Genomic DNA, 12,334 nt, shown 5'->3' with positions numbered 1-12,334 from the left:
AAACACGAGCTTTCGGAGCACAGATCCTTCCTCATCTGAGGAAGGAGCAGTGCTCCGAAAGCTAGTGTTTGAAACAAACATGTTGGATTTTAACCTGGTGTTGTAAGACTTCTTACCATGTACAGTTGGTGTGCGACCATCAAAAGCAAATACTGGACATTTGTGTACAGTTCCTTGCGATTTGCTATGACTCTTATATTAGTCATTCTCGGGTGCCTGGGGTTTTGAAGCGGCTGGGAAGTCTGCAGGGATGGTTGCCAGGGGATCAGGGCGATCACCTTAAACAGTGGCTCGTGACTCTGGTGTGCCATCCTCAGACCCCAGTCGCGGAAAGGTACAATGCTTCTTATGCCACCACACAGTCCTTCATAGGGCAGACCATGGACCGCTGAAGATGTAGCACAGATGCTTAGGTGGTTCTCTTCAATATGCACCAGGGTTTGCCGTGCCCGTTACAATCTGGCTATGCAGAGAGGTGAGGCTCTGCCAAAGGGTGAACTGGAGGAGGAGGAGCCCTCATCAGAAGATGACGATGTGGAGGTGCAGGAAGCCCGAGGGGATGCTGAAGGATAGCATGAGCGCCATGTAGGAGGAGAGCCTGTGGTACACTCATTGCTCAAGGGTTTCAGGAGGAGCAAACTCTTAAGCTGAATCTTCAGGAGACACCCCCCCCCCCCTAGACCTCCAAGCCATCTTGTGACCTCTGAGGGAATAGCTGAACCATCGCTGAGACAACAGGTCCTGCACTCACACTTGGGCCTCAAGACTCCTTCGGGTCCGATCTTAGCTGTGGGCATTGGTGACCTGTTAATGCACCCACTCTGTCAACTTACAGTCCAGAAAGGGAGAACAGTGATATGAGTTGAGACTAGACATTTCTTATGCAATGTGAGGATGTAAACAGTTCAGTGAATGAAGTGTGCACCAGCGTAGGGCTCTCACCCTTACGTCCTGGCTTGGGACAGTGCCAGTTGGAAAACCCAGATGCACAGAAGGTCACCTATCTGATGAGCCTCATTAGCCATTGCTATCAATTGAGGACTAATAAATTGTGAACACGCTCATCATACAACACTCCAAATAAAAAAAATATGCACATCCCCCTGACAACACACAAGGGTCAGGGTAACAAGTGGCACTGATGTTAACATCACATGCATGTTAATCTTAAAAGGGGGCACTGTGGATGTGAGGAAGGATGAACCTCAGAGTAAGAGGATTGTGAAGGCCGAAACCAAAATGCTTTCATCTGACCATAACATTCACATACCCATGGAATGGATTTCACAAACTGCAATTTATTCACAGTGCTGGAGCACCCATGATCCTGAGGTGGTATCAAAATGTTTTAACTTGTAACCCACCCACTACACCTTGGTACAGCCCCGACCTCTGCAGCAGGGACGGAGGCAGCCTGCTGACTGCTATGTCCTGATGTCCGTGATGACCTTGGCCACCATCCTCGCGGCCCGAGGCAGAAGCGTCCTCAGAGGCTAGCACTGCTGGAGTTCGCATAGGCATGGGAAGTGGGGACAGTGAGCGGCTGAAGTCAAGTGGGCTGTCGAGAGTGATACGAGTGTGCTGGACCGACCTTTAAATTTAGTGCCAGGACCTTTGAACGGGTCATCTGAGGGTGGGCGGGCGAATCGACCGCGGGCCCACAAGGGCACTCGCTTTGCATAGTCAATGACGTTCCTAGCACTGAATTCGGCACGGGACCTGCCATTTTGGCCAGCAGAACAGGCTGCGCTGGTGTCTTCCGCCACCGCACCTCGTCTCAAAATGGGCCCTTTATTTTTTTTAGTGTGTGATTTTCCTACACATTTCATACTTTATTTGGTCCTTTTTTTGCAAATCTAACCATTTTTATTCCTCAAAAAAAGGAAATGTATTTACTTATCTGGGCACTTCAGGCTGCCTTGCATCGTTCAACTACCCCAACAGGGCCTTTGATCTGCTTCTCACCCTTTACTCTTTTCCGCTGATAATGACCTGTAGGTGGTGTTTGAGATTTGCCCTGATTTTTTTCTTCCCCTCCAAAATTCCCTGTTGAGTTATCGAACTGACCATGTGGAAGATCCTGGGGGCGAAATACATGTATGAAGTTGGTCAGATCTCCAACATATTGTGCCACGTGACCATCTCTGTCATCTAATCTAATAATTTCTTCTCACTGCACCTCAGAACTCTTTTGCTTTACTGCTTAACACTTTATCATTTTTTTTCACTAATCTTGTTCATAAGCATAGCATGCTACAAACTGGAAAATATCATTTGCTTTCCCTGGCCTGGAATTTGATATATGCCAAGGCCATAATCTCTCTTATACCACGCTTCTTTTCCCATGACAATGTAGCAGTCAAACCTCAAACAGAAATTCCTCCCAGAAAATAGCATTTCCTCTACATAAAACCGCTTTCTGTTTATAAAGTGGCTTCCGAAACAAAAATGGTCATTAAAACCAGTCCGACATCTAAAACACGGTAATGGAGTCCAAACATCATCACCCACGGACGCTCAGTTCCCCAACTGCAACATCCCACAGTCGTCGAGGTACAACCAATATTGCACGGATTTCATGCAATCCTATATTTAGGATGAAATGTATTATCACTTTAAGGTACGAGTGACCCTGATCCTATCACAAGGTAAGATGTGAGATATGTTGAGAAACATTTACCCATTGACAGCTGCCTCAGATGTGTCTCCTAGCACAGACAGCAGGAGTATTGTACCACGTGAGTCATGCTGCAGTCACATATTGAGTTGTATTGAAAAGTAATCCTACCTTTTGTACTTATTCCAAGGTTGATCACTTGCAACACCACTTGAGCCGCGCAGTCTCCAGTTTATCATTTCAGCTGCACCTTTTGAATTGTGTTGCAGCCTTGTAATGTGCTCTAGCTCGCCTGTTGTTCTGTGCAGGTCATCCATTTGCACATTTAAGTGCTTTTTTATTATTTTGTCCATGCTTGTGTCTGAAGTATTCACAATAATTGAACAGCTATGTTGAGACTCACATTTCCATTAATATAGTTGTTCAAAGTGCCCTTTTACCAATAGTCCATTATATTGTGGGGGCTGTTAATTGAACTGCTGAGGATGCCTGGAGCCAATGGCCTTGGTACAACTCAGCGAAGTGCATTCTTCTTAAGATACTGTGTGTTTATGCCTCATTGCTTGCCTTTGCATCAGCCTCTTCATTATTCTATTACATGGTTATTGTTTGTTCTCTCTCCCTTGTTCTTTTATATATATTTATATATATAAAAAAACCATCCTCTACGCCTGAAAATCACAGTGCAGTCACCCAAGTCTAAGCAGCCTCCATGGCAGTGTCTGCCAGCCAAAAAGCAGACGAGTGTATCCGATCTGAAGCAAAGTGGCATTCCTAAACAGAACACAAGTACTGTAATTGCTTCGTTCATGTGTCTGGCAGAGTTTAGTGGTGTAGTTGGTGTGTAGTGCAGTTGATTAATGTGGCTTCTGCATGTCAGAGATACATTTATTCTGCACCCGATCCCTTTCTTCGTAGCCCATTTCTTTTGGCAGAAAGCCAGTTTTCTTTTCCAAGGCAGGTGCCAAGGCTGTTTCTTCAGTTTTATTTATCATAACAAAACCCTAAGGAGATCTCTTACAATCCATTTGTTTTAACATGAGGTCTTTTTTTTCCCCCGCTGATGCACGAGAAGCAGCCCAAAGGGGAATCCGCTAACACAATCTTCCATGGAGTGGTATTTCTTGGGATTGTTTTTTTTAAAAAGATTAGTGTTAACAAGCTGGCAATGCACAGAGATAATTGTATTTTAAACCTGTAGCTAATGATGCTAAAATGGAGATTAGTGTCAGGTATGTAACACCCTCGCTAGAATGTGCCTTTGGGAACACAGCATTACTCATATCGCGCTTTATAACCAAGGTCAATACTTATTTCATAGCTCACACTAATGGTTTCTTTGTGACCTTTTAGCAGTAGGATTGATTCATTCTTTCTGCAGGGTGCTCTCATTGCCTTGAAATAGCTACGCAAAAGGTCTGAGAACTAAAAATGCCGGGTGTAAAGAGCAATAGAGAGTACTTACAATAAGATATAGAGAAAAGCAACTCTTGCACTTCTGTAAGGAAATAGCACATTGCCAGACATCTCAAAGCATAAACAGTATTGGATTAATCAGTGCTAAAACCAACCAAGAGGCTAAATGAAGCTCTTCCTCAGGCATTTTAATGACAAATAAGGGTGAGTGTGAAGCAGTTTTCTACATTTTTGCCAAAAAATGCAAAATGTAGTCCACAAAAATCACCTTGGAAAAAAAGCACTTTGATTGGACAAGGCTGATTGTCGTTCTATAACATTGCACAGGCAGGTCTTCAATCATCAGAACAAATCTTGTTTGCATTGAGACTTCATCTTGCAGGGTGAGACAAGCCTAGCTGTATGGGGCCACACAAAGCAAGAGCGTGAGACAGCCGCAGGATCCTCATACTAAAGTTTCCAATCCAGCCCAATCTAGCAAAACTCCATGCTCGGAGTAGAGTCTTGCAAAGACTTGTGCAGCACGGTAGCACAGTGGTTAGCAATGCTGCCTCACAGCTCCAGGGACCCGGCTTCAATTCCAGCCTCGGTGACTGTCTTGTGTACTTTCTCCCTGCGTCTGCATGGGTTTCCTCCGGGTGCTCCGGTTTCCTCCCACAATCCAAAGATGTGCAGGTTAGGTGGATTGGCCATGCTAAATTACTCCTTCGTGTCGTTAGGTGAGGCTACTGAGTTACAGGGATAGGGTGAAGGTGTGGGCTTAATAGGGTGCTTTGTCCAAGGGCCGATGCAGAATCAATGGGCTGAATAACCTCTTTCTGCGCTGTAGGGATTCTATGTTTCTGTGCTCACCTTTCCAAAAATTCTCCACGTAATCATAAACAATGCGTCAGATTCTTTGCCAATAATAACAGATAAACAATTAGTGGGAATCTGAAAGGAGCATATAATGGCTCACAACTTTGTAACCGCCATGAAGAAGAGAGGAATAGGCAGAAAAATAGATCCTGATGGTCAGCAGAAATGTAAAATTAAACAAAAAATGTTGAAAATCCACATCTTGTCAAAGAGAAAGAGAAAAACAAGCATACCGGATTTAATGGATCGCTTGCACTGCCCCACGGTCATTTTAGGATGCTCTTTATATCAGAGGACAACAGCCTTTACAATCGTAAACCTACACTTCATTAAGTTGTGAGCAACATTGGTTCTGAAAAGCAGTACTAACATTTCCTCCAACACTGCCCATTAACTGCAGGCCAATTAATATTTGCATGGCTCTTGGGCACTCAGCTAAAATCGGGCTCTTGCTGTATTTCTAATGGGACATTGCGGTTCCCAGTTAGAATGTCATTCCTTACTGTGGAAAAGAAAATTTTTTTTTGACGTTTTTCAGAATCGATTCAGCCTTGACACTTGACCTTTCATTACTGTGAGCTGGGTGGATGTGCCTGAAACTTCTGTGTTATCTAATGCATGCCACTATGTGTTAATCCTATTGTGTGGTAATCGGTAATTTTTACTTTGGATCTACCTTGCCATATTTCCGAGTTGTCTTAATGAAAATAGCGACCAGATTTTGATATCCATTAACTGTAAAGGGTGCACTGAAGTGAAAATTCACTAATGCGTTAATCATGATAATGTGTTTTAGCAACTGCAATTCTCAAATAACTAAATGGTCATCATCTGTTCCAAGTTGAGTGGTGAGGCGAGTCCCTCAGAAGAGAAAGCTCAAGTAAGTGACCCACGGAGATTTGAGTGTCTCTCCGTATCCAGTAGGACAGTATCGTTTGGCAAAAGTCAAAAGCAGAGAAAAACAGTTTACATTACATAATTTTTGAATTATAGGACTTTGGTAAGTAAATCGAAGCTATGTTCTCTGCAGTTCAGAAGAATGAGAGGTGTTCTCATTGAAAGATAAAAGATTCTTAAAGGGCTTGACAAGGTAGAGAGCTTGTTTTCCCTGGCTGAGATGAGAAGCAATTTCTTCATTCAAAATTGTCTTGGAAGTGTCTCGACCAGAGGATAGTGGGTCCTCCATCACTAAGTATGTTTAAGGCTGTCATATAATCTCCTCCGCTTCTATTTTTATGCTCTCAAAGGGTTAAGAAATCTTCTCGAAATACTGTAAATTGGAAAATTCCAGTTATGTGAGGCCTTTGTGCGGAGATTCTATTCTAGTCTTAAGAAACATTATTGGAGACAGATTTCTTACACTGTCAGAAGGTTAATGATCATTATACAACTGAAGCTAGATATTTTAATGAGACAATATTTGTTTAGCCTGTCTTATGGATTCAAACCTGTCAGAAACAGAAATGCAGAGCACACTTTATTAAAGATGATTCAACTTTACAAGCAGTTCTTTCAGAAATTAATTTATCTTGTATTTGGAAGACAGATCTGATCAAGGCATTTAAAATGTGATAATAACTTGATAGGCCTGATACGGAAAAACTACTTATCTGGTGCAGGAATCAAAAATGAGGGTGGTATAGTCTTAGAATTAGTGCTAGGCCAGTTAGGAAGGAAATTAGAAAGTGCTTTACCCCTAGCAGGTTGGGAATGCTGAGGCTAGTGCAGGTAAATGGAGTTGAGTTCAAGGTGATCTGTGGCCTAATTGAAAGGTATGAGGTGCTGAAGAGTCTGCTCCTACTTCTTCATTACAGACTTGTGAGCAATGCTGATATGGGTCATGTTTCTCAGTAATGCACAGGCAAAGCCATTCAGGTAGCGTCACTGGAAAGGAATTATTATTCCTTTCCACTTCCTGAAGCCCAGATTCCTCCATTTTGGATGACCTTCATAGAATCAGGAAGGTTTTCCATTTCCCTCACCTCTCAGTGTGCATGTCTCCCATTGGTCGATCAAACGACTGCAGGAGCAGAAGAGTAAGTGACTGATTCGGCTTACCCTGCGACCGGACAAGGAACCAAGATTCTGCAATGTTAGATTTAATTTTGGTGTGAGGTGTAAAGAGCATTCTACCTCGTCCCACTCTCCTGCCTTATCCCTGTAACCTTGTGATGCACCATCGATTGCACGCGAGGCGAGTGATTTACCAATGTCAGGCTTTAATTAACTAGAACACAGCCTGGCGATCGTCTACAGTGGAAAGGGACGATCGTCAGGCTTCTGAGCATTTATACCTCGTTGATAGAGGCGTGGTTAACTCAGCCTCTCGGCCAATCGGTCGAGAGGCACATGACCGACCAGGGCCAATGGTAAGCCGACGTTCTGGCCCAATGGCAGACGAGTATGCAGATCATATCATCACACCTTGCACATTCTTTCTTTTCAGTTAGCATCCAATCCAATTCTCTTTCAAAAACCTTGATCGAACCTGCTTCTACCACCCTCTCGGGAAGCTCGCTCCAGACCCCAATCACCCTCTGGGCAAAAAAACATTTCTTTACATCACTTGTACTCCTTTTGAAAATTACTTTAAATTTGTGCCCTCTAGTTCTTGATGCTTTCTTGAGTGAGAACAGTTTTTCACTGTAATCATGTCCATACCTCTCAGGATCTTGAATACCTCTATCAAGTCTCCTCTCAGCCTTCTTCTCTCCAAGGAAATCTGTCTATCTTCATGGCTGCAGTTGTTATCACTGGAATCATTCTTGTTAATCTCATGTTATTTTTCAATGCCTTCACATCCTCCCTCAAGTATGGCGCCTGGAAATGGATCCAGACAAGACCTAACTAGTGTCTTATACAAGTTCAGCATGACCTCCTTAGTCTTGTACTCAATGCCCTGCTCAATGCCCCTATTAACAAAGCCTAAGATACTATGTACTTTATTATCTGCTCTCTCAAAATGCCCTGCCATCTTCAATGACATATCTACATTTACAGCGAGGTCCCTCTGTTCCTGCACCTGATTTAGAGTTTCTTAATTTATTTTACATTGTCTCTCCATGCTTTCTGACGAAAATGAATCACCTCACACTTCTGTGCATTGAACTTCATCTGCCACCTGTCTGCCCAATCCACCAACATGTGTATGTTCCAATGAAGTTTAACACTACCCTCATCACAGTTGACAAAGGTGCACAAAGGATGAAAGAATTACTTGCATCATGCAGAAGCAAAGACATTTAAGACCCAGAACATCTTTTACTTTCAATTGATGGTGGCCATATGCAGTAGGGGAATGGATCAAATACAGCTGCTGGAGGAGTGTTAACTGTCCTGATGGTGCAAAGGGTCAGGCAACGATGTAGGTGGGATTCAAAGACAGAATCTAGGCAACCAGAAGACCAAGTCTAATCAATAAACAATTTATTGATTAACACACGTGAATGCAAGTAGCCAATTTTAAGGTCACGTAAATGGGAAAAAAAGGCTCAAGTTATCGAGGCAGGTTCCCTTACAATCTGTAGTCAGGTTCCAAAGCAGGTTTGTTGCCAGTACTGGTCATAACCCACAAAGCACACACAAGAATCTAACATCCTCCTCGTTTCCACCATAAGGTTTCCGACCCTTTACAATTGCTCAATGATCTACTTATATAGCTTAAGTGTTTGCAGGTGAACCTCATCTCCAAGATTGACGTGGATGCACTTCCGGGTTGAAGGTCAACAATTTTTTCTGGGATTGCTGGCGCATCTTATTTAAGACTTGGCTGTACCAGGTGACCATGTTGAGTGAGGGACGAATGCGATCTTGAAAATGGAGAATCGAGTTTCATAAAACTGCCCCTCCAATACCTTGAAACATCACACTGTAAATGGGAAATAAAAGATAATGATGGTTGGGTGTAGTAGAAGGTTGTCCTTTGCATTTCGGTTTAGCCTTTTATGTTCCATTGCCCATGGGTCATGTGCTTTCAATAACCTGACAGTGTTAATCTAACCTAACAGATTTCCATTTCTATGATGGTGGTGGGCCATGGCCACAAAGGAGTAGAGTACAACGTCCAGCAATTAATATATGGGAAAGCCTTGAGATAGAACCAAGCCTTTGATGATGATCATTTGTAAAATTTCCTGGAAATTCTTGTGAATTAAAAGTGCCTTTGGCAGTGAGAAATGTGTGGTCAAGGGACGGAAAATGCATATTCTTAACTCACTCGATTTCCACTTGTTCTAAAAGCATTTTCACACAGAGAGGGCTGCATTTGTTGCTCAAACCTCATTTTAACTGCTACATAATGGAGGGTCTGTGTCCTTTCTGGCTTCCTTCACAAGTGCAGTGCACTCAACTTGTCCGTTCCACTGTGGGGCAATGTGGTGCGTGACCTTCAAAGGCCTGTCAATGTGTCGTCGGAAAGAATTTTTCAAACAGCATTCTTCATTTTCTTTTTGTTAAAACCCGCACGAGGCCAATGGTGTTGGACCAATTATTCTCCCCATGTGTCTTGTTGAGTATGAGCTTCCCGCTGAGGGGTGAGGGGTCCCATCAGCAGAGCCATGGACACTATGTAAAGAAGCTCGGCCCCAGTGGGAAACGATCAGAGAAGTCCCGAATGGGACCTGTGTACAATGTGTAAATAGTTTCTTGTTCAATAATCATATTTTAGCCCCTCTGTGGATACAATACTGGCAACAAGGGTAAAGTGCAGCTGCAGACAGGCCGCTGATCATTGGAAACCAGGCCCCCTCTATTCGTACCACTGGGCAAAGTTTCAAAATGCTGCCCTTTGGACTATAGGATGTACTTAATACGAGCATAGAAGATTGGATGCAATATGCCAAATGCATGCGCTACTTCTTCTGGCCAACACTATAACGGGTGAAGAGCATCAGACAGTGATACACTTGACTGCCTGTGGAACCGCATTCAGCATAATCAAGAGTCTAGCAGACCTGCATCCCTAGACTCAAAGATGTTTGAGGAGTTGGTAACACTCATGGCAGGCCATTACAACCCTCAACGCCCGTTATTGTACAAAGGTATCGTTTTAACACAGCTGAAAGAACCTCAGGGGAGTCTGTGACTGGGGTGGGAATAACAGGACCACTCAATGGAAGCTAGACTTAAAGAAGGCCATGGAAATCTCTCTGTCAAGAGAAGGGAATGCCAGACTTGCAGGGAATGGTAGTCAATAGTGCAGGGCGTGCACTCTTCTGGCGTCTGGCACCCCTTAAAAGAGGAACCTCCAGAATACCACTGTGGATGGAACACCGCTGAGTTTGGGTCCGAAGGTCTAGGACCGAGTCAACCAGGCAGAACCCGTCCCCCAAAACTGAAGAGGAAGACCCGAGACAATGTGGGGTGTGTGGCTGGAGAAGGCACAGAGAGCAGAAACCACAGGGCAGACAGTCTTCCCACCGCTCCAGTGGAGCTAGCCATCGGCACAGGTCCCGCACTTTTCTCTTAAAGCAGCCAGAGTGTATGCAACTAAATTGCATCGCAGCACCAAGGTTGCCCCATTAGAATCACTGTCCATGTACATGGCCATTTCTTGGAAATGGAATTGGACTGGTAGCCACTGTCTCAGTCATTGGCGGGCAAGCATTTGAGAAAATTAAATTGGGAGCGCAATGCCTGCAGTTATGGAATACTGAGGCTAGTTTGGCCACCAATTATTGGCCCTATCAGGGACCATGATGATCAGTATTCCATATGGTTACCACTGATTATAGTAAAAAGATCTGGGGCGAAATTCTCCCCTACCCGGCGGGGCAGCGGGGTCCCGGCATAGTGGACTGGCACCAACCACTCCGGCGTTGGGCCTCCCCAAAGGTGCGGAATTCTCCGCACCTTCAGGGGCTAGGCCCGCGCCGGAGTGGCTCCCGCTACGCCGACTGGCGCCAAAACCGACACTAACGGCCTTTGGCGCCCGCCGGTCGGCGTCGGGGCTGGCTGAAAGGCCTTTGCCGGCCGGCGTGAGTCCGCGCATGCGGCGGGGTGTCAGCGGCCGCTGACGTCACCACCGGCGCATGCGCGGTAGGGAATGGTCTCTTCTGCCTCCGCCATGGTGTAGGCCGTGGCGGCAGCGGAAGAAAAAGAGTGCCCCCACGGCACTAGCCCGCCCGCCGATCGGTGGGCCCCCGATCGCGGGCCAGGCCACCGTGGGGGCACCCCCCGGGGTCCGATTTCCCCCGCGCCCCCCCAGGACCCCGGGGGCCCGCTCGCGCCGCCAATCCCGCCGGCACAGAGGTGGTTTCAACCACGTCAGTGGGATTGGCCTGTCAGCAGCGGGACTTCGACCATCGTGGGCCGGAAAATTGCCGCGGGGGGCACGCCGATTGGTGGGCCGTGATTCCCGCTCCCGCCGATTCCCAGGTGGCGGAGAATTCCGGCCACAGCGGGGGCAGGATTTCGCTGGCCCCAGGCGATTCCCCAATCCTGCGGGGGGTTGGAGAATTCTGCCCATGGTCTCTGTTTACTAGGACGTGATTGGCTACAGCACCTCCGTCTTGATTGATTGGCAGCAAATTTACGAGCTATTGGGGAAGTACCCCAAGATCTTGCAGGCTGGCTTGTGGAAAGTAAAAGGGGCCATGGCAAAAATACATGTGGACCCTGATGCACAAACAAAATACTTTTGGGCTCGCTCGCTTTCCTGCTCACTGCTACCAAAGATTGAGAAAGAACTCGAATGGCTAAAAGACCTGGGGATCATCAGGCCAGTTTAGATTCGCAGACTGGACAACACTGGTGGTTCCCATTCTGCAGCCAGTCAAAACTCTTTGCCTTTGTGGCAATTATAAACTTACTGCTAATAGGGACCAATTGGAATGATACCCGATGTCGCGGCTCGAGGTCTTATATGGAAAATTGGCTGGAGGTCACACATTCACAAAGCTCAACATACATACCTACAATTGAAATTGGACCCTGAGTCGCGATGGTATGTGACGATAAATACTCACAGGGGGCTGTACGAGTATACTAGACTACCTTTTGGGATATCATCAGCTTGTGCCATTTTCCAGAGAGTTATGGAAAATGTTCTGCGGGATTTGCCATGTGTGGTGGGATGATGTTTTGGTCACAGGCACGATGGAACGTGAGCACCTGTGCAATCTGGTTGAGGTACTCCGCTGCTTTTTGGAGATGGGCCTCAAGAGAGAGAAGTTCAGTTTTTATGCCAAAGAGGTTGTCTATCCCGGGTAGATCGACATTGACGCCATACAACATTGACGGCATTGTCTCACATCGAGTGGATGATGGTAGGGAGTGGTTGATTGCATTCACCTCGAGAACGCTGGCCGTGGGGGTGAACAATTATGCGCAAATCGAGAAAGTAGGTTTAGCCGTTGTCTTTGCTGTAAAGAAGTGCCATCAGTACGCGAATGGGCTTCATTTCACGAGGTTAACTGACTAAAAGCCGTTGTTGGGACTCTTCAA

General features: G+C 45.6%; 1 protein-coding gene across 31 annotated transcripts in view; it reads left to right on the top strand.

The window, feature by feature from the left end:
• cadps2 (Ca++-dependent secretion activator 2) overlaps window positions 1-12,334 on the top strand; it is an 858,338-nt gene that overhangs the window by 667,201 nt on the left and 178,803 nt on the right. For 17 of the 31 annotated variants that reach the window (XM_038780116.1, XM_038780122.1, XM_038780121.1 and 14 more), the window contains one exon: window positions 3,302-3,406. The exons of the other annotated variants lie outside the window; for them this stretch is intronic. In XM_038780116.1, the coding sequence (XP_038636044.1) occupies window positions 3,302-3,406 (105 nt within the window). The remainder of the gene's footprint in view (window positions 1-3,301; window positions 3,407-12,334) is intronic. 31 annotated transcript variants of the gene reach the window in all.

Source organism: Scyliorhinus canicula, chromosome 20 (genome assembly GCF_902713615.1).
Source record: "Scyliorhinus canicula chromosome 20, sScyCan1.1, whole genome shotgun sequence".
Lineage (NCBI taxonomy): Eukaryota > Metazoa > Chordata > Chondrichthyes > Carcharhiniformes > Scyliorhinidae > Scyliorhinus > Scyliorhinus canicula.
Note: the sequence above shows the minus strand (reverse complement) of the source record. Positions and strands in the feature narration are given on the sequence as shown.